The sequence below is a fragment of the Alligator sinensis genome, unplaced genomic scaffold (genome assembly GCF_000455745.1).
Source record: "Alligator sinensis unplaced genomic scaffold, ASM45574v1 scaffold241_1, whole genome shotgun sequence".
NCBI classification, from domain to species: domain Eukaryota; kingdom Metazoa; phylum Chordata; order Crocodylia; family Alligatoridae; genus Alligator; species Alligator sinensis.
Genome location: NW_005841894.1, coordinates 4,167,110 through 4,178,995, shown reverse-complemented (window position 1 = coordinate 4,178,995; position 11,886 = coordinate 4,167,110). Strand labels below are relative to the sequence as shown.

Genomic DNA, 11,886 nt, shown 5'->3' with positions numbered 1-11,886 from the left:
TCCCCGCTCCCGCCCCTGCCCTTGGGCAGCACCGCCCTGCCCGCCCGCGAGGGGCTCTCCTGGCCGTGCCCCGGGCAGCTCGGGGCCCTGAGCCCGCCCGAGAGATGACAGCCCCCCTGTAAGATTTCATAATAAACCGGGGGGGGGGGTCTCCGATTGGATTGCTCCCTCGCTTAGGTGGACTTGTATCTAATCAACGAACCGGTTTAATTTATTTTTTTTTGCAGACCACCCCCCCTCCCTGGGTCAAAGAGGGACTGACCGCTGCTTATGAGACACTGGGCATTGAAGTGCCCTTGTAAAGCTTGGTTGGTTTCACCGCCTGGAGCCCTGCCCCAGAGTTTGTCCTCTTTGTATGCCCACATTGGGCCTGGAGCAGCACACAGGCCCCGGCTGCTGCAGCCATGGGCGACTGGTGCCTCCTGAGTCTGAGCGGGGCACCCGCAGAAGCTGGCATCGATGGTGGGGAGGGGCTGGCAAGCACCCTCAGATGCCACTGGCAGCAGCGGTAGCAGGGATGGGGCTGGCAAGAACCCACAGACCAGCGTCGGGGATGGAGCTGGTGAGCCCTGGCAGCAGGGATGGCCCTGTCGCAGACAGGGGGCATGTGCCTCCCCTACCAGTCACCTATTGCCACAACCCTCAGCTAGAGCAGTGGCTCTCAACCTTTTTTGTACTGTTTGTAAGCCTCGATGGCCAGGCCTGGCCCAGTGCCCCTCACTCCCAACTTGCTGCCCCCAGTGTTGGGGGGGGCACGTAGGGCCCCAAGCAGCCCCTTGCAGGCTGGAACTTGACTAACGTGCCAGGGAAAAGCTATGCTTTCCCATGTTTTTCTCTTTTCAAGGAGAATCCATTTGTAAAGTTTGGTCGCAACCTTTTCGTATATTCTTGCAAGCCACGTTTGGGTCACGACTCACGGGTTGAGAAACGCTGCTGGCCTAAAGGAACTCCTGCTGGAGGCTCCTCAGTCACTGCCTTCCTTCTGGAATTGCAAACAGTAAGGCTCAAGGGAGTGAGGGAGGGAGCCAGCTTGTTGGTCTGAAGTTGGGGGGGGGGGGGGGGGGGGGGGGTCAGGAAGATGCATTTGAGGATGGGAGGTCCAGTTCACAAAAGCTGATGCTCTCTAAAGTATCTTATTTTGTTCATCCAGAAGGGACATATCCACCCTGACTTATGGTAGCAGCTATTATTCAATTTGGCCCCCATGTTTCCTGCCCCTTTCCCTCCCATCCGTCCTCTTGCTTCTCACTGGGCACATCTACATGTGCATATTAATGCATTACATGCTGGAGTTTATTGTTCCCAGGTGCTGCATTTATACATGGGCACCTGGAACCACATCATGTTGCACCAGGCTAGTGCAGCTCCAGCTGGCAGGGCACTCTGCTGGGAGGAAAGGGGTCAGCCTGCCAGCCCGGATCTACTCCCCCCAGCTCAACATGCTGCAGAGGGGCTGGCTGCAACACGAGGGTGCTTATCTGGGGGTAGGCAGCAGACAGCTCTGCAATGTAGCACCCTCGTGCCTCAGCCAGCACTGTCTACAAGTGCAGTGGTAAATAAGCCCACTGTAGAATAATACTTGTGTTAATCAGTACTATTCTAAGGCAGAGTTAATTAAATTACTCCAGCCTAATATGAGTGCATGTGTAAACACTGACACTTTACTGCGGTGCTAATTAGTCAACTCCACAGTAAACATTTTGTGTAGAGGTGCCCGCTGTCTCCTAGATTCGAGCCTCAATCTGGGAAACAAACCCCCCTCAGTGGAATCTCGTCTTTTGACTTCTGTGGTTTGACTGTACAGTGCTGTTCCCTGGTCTCTATGGTAACTTCAGACAGCCGATTTACCTGGGATTACCCCGAACCACCAGCAGTTTGCAGCCTTCCTCACCTTCTACTGCAGGCAGGCATGTTGATTTCCCATCTCCAGCTGGAAGAAGAAGCAATCAGATGCAATAACAACTAGATCAAGCCAAGCTGTTCCATTTTCAGCAAGGCAACAAGCAAATCCAGTTGTCCCTTCAGCTCATGTACTTGTTGGGATGCTATTCATGAATAGCAGTGTTTTCCTGAGCTCCATGCCCATCAGAAAACAACCAAGTTGCACATCTTTAAGTTACCCTTAGGAGACAAAACATTGCTCGCAGAGTTTTCCGACATCCTGGCAGATGTTAGGTCAAGTAAATACTTTGGAGGTCTGACTCAATCTACTGAGGTCCCTTCTGACCCTAAAAATCTATGAAATAGTAACATGCCAAATACTAGAGCAATTTCTCATGTGGCAAAAATGGCACACCTCTCAGAGATGTTACTTGTTAAAAATGGAACTTGTTTGTAGCAGGTACCCATCTCAGGTTAATTTGAACATCTGACATGGTATTTAGACCCTCTGATGTCCCAAAGTGCTCTGCCCTCCCTCCCACTGCAGGAAGTAGCTCGCTCTCTGGCAGTCCACTTAGACCATTTGTCACGGAGGCCTGTTTTATCCTATCCCTATTGCTGCCAGGGGGCAAAAACTTTACCACCTAACCAGGACTTTTTTGGGTACCTCCCCAGGTGCTAAGACCTGTAAGGTGTGTGCAGGCAGTCCAGCACCAGAGAGCTGCTTGCTGGTGCTGGACTAGCCACATGCCCTTTGAAGTTGGGGCAGGAATGGGACAGCCCCTTATTGCCTCCCAGATTAAGACCATCTTTGTGACAACTGTTGTGCTCCAGCCATGGGGTTTAGAACATGCCGGCCACCGATAGCTCTTCATTTTTTGTAATTCTACAAAGTTTTTTAATGCTACAGAAATAATGTCCAGAAGGGGCCTTAAATGCATTATTTCTCCATCTTAATGTTAAACAGACATGTTCATTTTGGTGGTTTTCAATAACTTTTTTTCTTTCTAGTTTTCCTATCACCAACATTTAAATTTGAATGCTCTTTGTATTTCCTAAGTCTTTCCCCTGAAGCTTATAAAATGCAACTCCAGCAACATTTTAGACTGCATCATGTAAATCAAGCCCAAACAATAACGATTTAAGCACACCCCACTCCTTTTAAATCATTAACAAACAACAGATTGGCTGATGGTTTCTGACCTAAAGACAGCAATGTCTTAGAAAATTTTTGCAGCATACTTAAGTGAATGGAATAATGGATGCACCAGATTATCATTGCAGAAGACAGTGAAATTCCAAACACCCTTGCTGAAATTTATTCTCCTAGATTTTCAATCATTGGTGTGTTAAAGAAACTAGTATGCCTGCTTGCTTGTGCTGGAAAAGCACAATAGCTATCCATTTGTTGCATCTTGGATTTCATAGTAGGTAAGTTTTTTTTCTTAAAACTGTTTTTTTCCTCATAATTATATTAGTTTGGCTGTAGACCAATTGTAGTGAAGGCAAATTAGATCATAATTCTAAATGCAATACACCCCTCTCCCTAGAGCATTTGATGCATACAAACTAGATCAGCATTTTAAACACGCAGGAAACATTTCTCACGGGGTTACATGGTGGCATAAAAGACATAATATTGGAGCTCTAATGGAAAAGTAAGGCACTGATAAACAAAATGCTGATGTCTATACATTTTTCCCTGTTTAAGCCAGGTTCCTTGGTAGGGTCCTTGGTAGAAAGGTCTGTCCTGGGTGGCTACATGGTTTTTTTTTTTTTATTTAAAGGGAAATTTCTATTTTGTCTGCGTCCAGAAAGGTCCTCCATTTGCTTATAATGGCTCATTCTTTACTAGTCATTACTGATAACAATATTTTTGGCTGACAGTTGTTGGCACCTTACTTTTGTTCTGTTTACTTTCTATTCGTTTCCATGCTGTGCCATGTTGCCGTAGCTGCTATCAGATTTTAAGATATCAGTGTCAAATGTAAATGTTTTGGAGAAGGTGTAGAGTCAGGTTGTAGTACACAATCTGAGAAGCCTCAAAATGGGTCTCTCTTCTCAGAAAGGTAAATAGCTATCCTGTAGAAATCAGCCCCCTTTCTAGGTGACTGGTAGTGAACACTCAAGAAGTTAATAGTCTCCTTTGAAAGTGTATATATCTGACAACCTTTTCATTGGTCTTTTATTGCTCAAATTACTTATGAACACGTTTGGCCACTGTGTCGTTCATTTGTTCAGGCAGATTTTATATTTCAAATTTTCTGTTAATAAAATAGTCAATGAAAATTAGCTGTTTACATTCTTGCAACTCAAACTGCCCTTCATATCAAATATACTCATTCTCCATTGGCAAAACAGACCCCTGCCCTTGATATATTCTTATCAACAGAAATCCTGGTATTCTCTGGTAAAAAAAATCCCCATTTTTCAGCTTATAAAAAGTAACCCAAAATCCACATTTTCCCGTGATTAAAATGAAATGCCACTAACGTATATAAATGTGCATATATATACGTGGTGTTTCATTTTAATCATGGAAAAATGTGGATTTGGGGTTACTTTTATAGCCGAAAAATGGGGATTATTTTAAAATCAGAGAAAACCAGGATCCCTGCTTATCAGCCTTTCTGAAAGAGCATCTAGCCCTTCACCACAGAACTGGATTACCATTTTATGAGGCATAAAGCAGTCCCGTTCCAATCATAATACATTAATAAGACACTGCAGAAACAGTTTAGAGATGCAGGAATCTTAGATGGTGCAAGAGATTTATTGCACTTGCAATAAACTAACAGGAAAAAGATCACTCATGAAACAAAACTGTAGCACAGGTAACTGATAGAACCAGAGCAACATGGATGAATCAATTATGTGAAGTGATGTCATTTAGCTCATGTAAAAAGGACCAGAGAAAGAACTAGCCAGAAGTTGCTTCAGCCTGTGGAGTCATTAACTAATTGTAGGAAATTGTAAAAGGAAAACAAATAGCCCTGCTTGCACTATGTTGAGCTGTTTGTAGGTAGCTCCATCCGAGCACCAGGTCAAAAACCCATTTTAAGCTACCAACAGTGAGCCTTAAAGGCATGAAGCTGCTACAATCCAACAGTGTGCAATGCCGTTTCACAGAATATAGCCTCTGGTAGTCTGAAGAAACTTCCGCTTTTCTACATGCAGACTATGGGCTTTCTAAGGTGAAATTTTATGTACATGCTGTGCCTCATTTATCCAGACACTTGTCTTCTCTACTTACAACACATACATGGAGTAATATCAAAAAAAGCAAGGCAAAGAGAAAGAATGAGTGTTGCAAACATGGAGCCCCTAAGTCCAAAGTGTTTAAACTTGAAAGTTATCACTGACTCCATACAGTAAAAGTTTGAAATGTATTCAGTGTACTCAGTTAATGTGTTGTGACCTTTCAGAAATAAGATGGTAGTCCTAGATTGCCGAATTTCTCATATTAAGTCTCTAATCTGGGTCAAGTGTGGCTAATCTGTGCTCCACAGTCAGATAACAGCTCAGCCACTAACCATTTCCCCATCCACTGGCTTCAAGAAGACTGAGCAGTTTTATTTCCTCCAAGATCAATGCAGAACTTTGTGTGTTGGAAATAAGTAGGGTAAAAGATAATGAAAATGGCATCACACAAGTCTTGCATTTTCACACTTCACTGGACACACTGATCTAATATTTGAACTTCATCAGTTCCAGCAGGCATAAATATGGGAGAGGAGGGAAGTCTGAAGGCACATGCAGTAATGGAAGTAACCTTCTCTTGGGATTAAGATGGTCTTAAAACTGTATTCTAAATGCCTGGCTTTTTGGCTGGGTTGCACAGTATGTCTCCACATTAAAAGAAGATTGCATTACTCCTTGTTATATTACTGCATCCTCTCTCCCGCCACTGATTGAGAGGTTTCACTCTAATTGCTAATGCAGCAATCTACTGAACAGTTCACAAAATATTATGCTGCATTAGCAAATCAAAATAGTTTACTGAATGTCCATGCTATCTTCTGGGTAGGCTTGTTTTACTCCATTTAAGGCAGTTAGGGTTTATTATTTGGCAGGAATCACTTGTGGTTTTTCACCATTTAAAATCATGTGGGAATATTTGTCATAAGAACGTGCTGGTAAAAGTTGTCTGCATTGTCATGGTTTTCACTGATTTCATATTTAAAGTGTAAACAGACTGAATTTTTAATGCACGTGCCATTTTGAAAGGATACTAAGTTAGCTTCCATCCACACAGATCATATTTGTGACAGCAAAGTAACCAGTTTGAATAGTATAATGTTCTCTTCTATTGATAACAGCAGTAGACAATAACAGAAGAAAATTATATATCACAGTCTCTGATATTCATTATTGGCAAGAATAGCAGTAATCGTTGTAAAATACTATATTCCACCCCAAGGCTAAGCCTTCCCAGGATGGAGTTAAACAAAGGCTTTTGTCATTTCTTCCATATATAACTGTATTAAATACTTAGTACAATACTGTCAGTCATAAAGACAGATTTCACATAGTTTTTACAGGCAACTGTTTACGGCACAATGTACAATTTTATTAATATATATTATCCATGGCACATATCTGCTTACAGATGAAAACTACTTAAAAAAAGGTTCAACCTTGTTGCATGACAAACTGCAAGGCCAGGGGATGCTTTAATATGGAATTACAGGGATGGTGAAGGACTTTCCCAGAAAGTGTGATTTAAGGTAACTGGCACACAAGGTTCCTTGGGTGAATCTGATATCTTTTATTAGACCAACCCAAATAGTTGGAAAATAATTATTAAGCAAGCTTTTGGGTTCAAAAACCTTGTCTGCCTATGTCCTTAGACCAACACAGCTACAACCTACACCCCTGTAACATTTAAGGTAACTGGCACTCTGTGGAAGCCTGACAGAACAAGAGCTGAAAGACTGACTTTCCAGTGCTCTTAGTGCTATCCCTGCTGACCCTCAGACAACCTATGGAAGATAGGAATGTGATCCATAAAGTGAGGACAGGAAACTTACATTTGCTAGAGACACGAAAGGGGGAAGATGACCATAACAGAAAAGAAAAACCACAAGCACATTCCAGAAGAAACTAGTTGTGAAGACATTATTCCCAAATTTCACCATTCCTTTGTCAGCACATTCCTATGAAACTACTGGTAATATGTGGGTCTCCCCATCCCACACTTGTGGCAGATTCACAGAAGAGTGCTAGAAGGTCATTAACTATTATTCCATTAGCTCATATGATAAGACTGCAGCAGAAAATCTCAACCCTGCTGACAAATCTTGTAAGGAGTCAATATGATTCCATGTATATTCCTAATTTTTCAAAATAAAGCTAAATTTATTTCCAAATTTTATGTAAAAAATAAAATCCTTGCATTAAATGAACAGTAGGATTGCAGAAGCGAGCTCTTAAAAGTTGGGCAGTGGCAAGTTGGGCAACCATTTTAAGGTAGACAAAACAGCTGTTAGTCTAGGGTCAAGTAGAAGATAAATAGTCTATACGATGCAAATCTCCCCTATCTGTCTACCTACCTACCTAAATAGCACAAGCTTTTGAGAGCTGAAGCTAAACTTCATCAGATGCTGGTTCATATTCAAAAATAAGGTTGCCAATATCATCATCTCTCTGACCCCTTGTGCATAAGTATTATGGTAGTCTAGTCAATCAATTTTGTCCCTCCTCAAATTGCTTAAGTATACTCTTAAATCTTTAGTATAACCTTACTTCTGGCATTTTCTAACTTTTGACTGCTTTCACAAACATGTATTTTTGTTAACGTTATACTAGAAATTACTATTTTAAGTGATACAAATTAGTGGAAAGTTGTTCTACTTGGCCAAGTTAGTAAAATGAGTCTGTCTTTTCAGACTGGTGGAGGCATATTTAAAAGTGTTTTAAATTTGAAGGCATTCCCAACTGTCAGTTTTCCAAAATAAACCCAGTATTCTTACATTTAGAACACAATTAATCAGCAGAGTCAGACTTTTTTTTCACTGGAACTGAAAAACAAATTAATTTCTAAACTATTTCTACACCAGTTAATTATCATTGGTGCAGCTTCATTAGGCAGCTGATGTACCTATATAAGCTACTCATTAAGGCATGTAAATTTAAATGCATGAGTCACATAGCTCGAAGACACCGTTGCTAGTTAAACTATGAATTATTACTAAAACATTTAGAGATTATCCCCTTTCTGTTTACAGTGAGAAAACAGTCATTCCTTGTAAAAGTATCCTATTTTTGAATTAACAAAAATGTAGTATGCCACTTATAATCTTAGTGATTTCTATTTGATCCTTTGATATTAATGCAAAGACAGCATAGCTTGTCCTGCTTAATAAATTCCCCTGAATGAAACTGGGGCACTTTCAACTCTGCTAGTGATTATTGCTGTGTTCCATCCATGTACAGATACAAAGAAAACTTTCTTCAGCATTGGTTTTTTCAACCTTATATTGTGTTCCACTGATAAACTACACCCTCTCCCCCAAACAGGTGGGAAAAAAGGAAGTTCATTAACATCTTGATTTTTTTCCTTTCCCCCTCCAACCAGCTCATATGTGTAATAGTTGTCACCTGTTCTAACAGCTCTCCAGGTGGCATCTTTAGACAGACATTCTGACTTTTTATTTAAAAGACAGAAGATGGTGGTAAATGATAAGACAGATTCCCAGGCCTGTTTCTTTCTGTGACAAAAGAGGATGTAGCTAGAAAGATTTCTCCTGGAGAAATCCACTCACAGTACCTGCAACTACAATTGAAGGAGAGAAAGCATATACCTGCTGGGACACCACTGAAGGATTAGTTTACTTTGCCAGCAGTTCTGTTTTGGAAGCAAAGCTGATTAGCTACATCTCCAAGCACTATTTGGATACAACTGCAGAAACTTAGCTTATACAAAAGAAAACAGTTTTCAAAACTATCCTAAATCATGAGATCACTATTACTGGAATTCACAATTTATAACTAATTTGAAGAGTAAAACTGTTGAAGGATGTTAGAACTAACATACACCCCAAGCAATAGGAAAAAACAAGCATTTCACACAGCATTAAGTAATATCTACTTGGATGATACATGTACAAGCCAGCAATGATTCTGAAAGGAAAAACATGAATATTATGATTCTTTCTACAAATGTACAATACATTTTTGGACTTGTTGCACAGAAATAGAGATAGTTAACTATTATTTTGCCATCACACCTTTCACTTCAGAGAAATACCATACATAACCATGTCAGGCCAAATATCCAATGCAAGATTCTAAGATACAGCCTTAGTTCTACCAGCATTAGTTTATAGATATTCAGCTTATTTTCCTCACAATAAAACTTAGTCAGCTAATGATTCATTTTAGGTGATTATCTAAGAGGAAATCTCATAGGAAGTTATTCCAAAACAACTCAGAGATGAAAGTCTTATGCATGAATATATGCTCAGAGAATGTATGCGTGTGCCCACACCCATGTGGGGGCAGTGGGAGGAGCCATCTACAATTGCAGCCGAAACTAAGTAAGACAATAAAGGATAAATTCAAAGTTTATTCCACATGTGGTACAGTTTGTCAACATGTTAGGAAAGTATCAAAATTTGTATTATTAACATATGGCAAGAGTTATTTTCTTACAATACATTAATGACAAGTTTTTCCAATTACAATAATTTAAGCTGCAGACAGAGCAATTGCATTAAACCTTAATTCTTCTGGATCTCGTTCCATGAACTTCTTGCAAACTTCTACTGCATCCTATTTAAAAAATAAACAAACAATGTGAAATTATGCTATTTCTCATTGTATGAAAACAGGACAATTGGCACCTCATTCATTTTATACAACCTATGTCCAAATAGGATTCTTCCATTTTCTACACAAACCTTATCAGTGTATCAAATTGATTTGGGAATAATTTCTGTTCTAATTTCATGCAAGACGCTATTACCCGTTCCCATGTAAATGAATTCAGAGAATAGATAGCGTACTAGTTAACTTTATAATTATTAAATTTATGTTATTGTACACAGTATTCTAGATGAACTTCTACAGAACTATCCATTTTTATTAACACTACTGTAATTAGAAACTTACATTTTGTCTATTAATATAATTCAGAAATCTAAACAATATTACCAGCTGTGTTTATTGCACAAATGGAGGATTTTAAATAACTCTTGCATTTTGGCCTAGGGCACAATACAGCACTTGATATTTACTACAAAACTTGAACGAAGAATGTGAACAAGTTAGCAGTATTTTCTTTCCCCTTTATCAGGCACAGATTTCATGTTGTTTAATATCGTCAATACAGTTACTTCTTAAAGACAGAGGTTGCATCTCTCCAGCCTTTTCCTTCCCTAAAACTAACCTAGACTGACCAACATAAAGGTCAGACCCCAATGCATGACCCTACCTCTCCCCCTCCCAGACAATACCTTCCTATTGGGACGGCAGGGGGCAGAGGATGGAGGACTTTATTTTCCAGGTTAAATGTATTCTATTTGGATTCCCTTTTCAAATAAAACAGCTTCTGACAGAGGCATCCATAAGCTAACATGATGAAGAGAAAAAGAAACAGCCACATGAAATAAAAACAGGTGTTTTTGGTGATGGTGAGAAGGGCAAAAGCAGAAAGTGCTGGAAGAGTAACCATGGTCCAGCATAGCAATTAACTATAAAAGAAATGAGAGAAAGGAGGGAAGAATATTAAAAGTTTGTTCAAAAGTTCTCAAAGACCAATAATTTCACAACTCCCCATTCCTTGCACATAGCCTGCAAGCAACAATGGTTTAGGAAAATATCAATAAGGGATAAAAAAGCAGCTCGAGCTGCTGGCGTAATAGTCATTTAGTGTTCCTGGTCAAGCAACCATAGGAAGATGTTCTCTCATACAGAGCAGCATTTGTATGGGAGTTCATGAACACCCATCTCAGTTCTGAGTACAGGTTGTTTTCTCTGCCTCCCTTCATATGATCATACACAAGAAGTAGATAATGATCTAAATGCACTAAACTTATGCAGGGCGGGTTGTATTCATACCTCTAAAAAGTTGTCATCACTTGTCTGCCCATGGTTTATTGGAAATGGTTTGCGTCCATCTGTTGAAACATAAGAGATTACATGAGATTGCAAACTGAAGATTGAAAAGCTTGTCATTTTTTCCAGAACATACACTTGGAACAGTTAAAATAATCACTTCTCAGTAGGTATATGTTAACACGATTAGTTTGTTTAGATTAGATGGTAATGCACCTTAATACCATTCCTTGGCTTCAACAGAAATACAGTATTGCAAACAATTAGTAAGTTGACAAAGCGCGCACACACACACACACACACACACACACACACACACACACACACCTGAAAAATGTAGATGATATCCAAGGCACTTAGTGAGAGAGAACAAGAGATCCGAAATTATCTGTAACAAGTTAAATTAGTATTCCTCTAGGAGCCCTGAAGAGAGGATTAGACCCACCAATTCTGAAGGGATCAAAGGCAAAATAACTTAAATATTACCCTCAATTAAAAGATACAAAAGTCACATGACATGATAAAAGTAATACTAACAATTTAACTTAGACAAGTGTGCAATACTAACCTAGCCCTATATCAGAAATGATCTAAAAAGGCAAGTATAGATAAAGAACAGTTTAATTTTTCACTGACAACATAATAATACCCTTTACATTTAGTACTTCTCAAATATTTTTACTTGTTACTTTATAAATGTATCAACTTACTTTTGAAGAACTTCGATGTTGAAACATATGCCAAAACATGAAATTTTCTCTAATTTCTGCCAGGGGCCAACTGATCTTGCCAGGCCAAATTCTCTTTTAAGTATTAATATACCATAATTTCACTAAGCTTGGCAGCACTTCTAAACTACAACTGACCTAAAAATCCCTAAAATTACACTCTTCTGAAATGTATTATTAAAACCGTTATTCTTACTTTAATGACCAACTTCTTTTATAT

General features: G+C 39.8%; 1 protein-coding gene across 1 annotated transcript in view; it reads right to left on the bottom strand.

Moving 5' to 3' along the window:
• Positions 1-9,434: 9,434 nt before the first annotated feature.
• UCHL3 (ubiquitin C-terminal hydrolase L3) overlaps positions 9,435-11,886 on the bottom strand; it is a 47,934-nt gene continuing 45,482 nt past the window's right edge. The window contains exons 7-8 of the mRNA XM_006018143.3: positions 10,942-11,000; positions 9,435-9,654 (exon numbers count right to left, since the gene is read on the bottom strand). Coding sequence (XP_006018205.1) covers positions 9,571-9,654; positions 10,942-11,000 — 143 coding nt within the window. The 3' untranslated portion in view covers positions 9,435-9,570. The remainder of the gene's footprint in view (positions 9,655-10,941; positions 11,001-11,886) is intronic.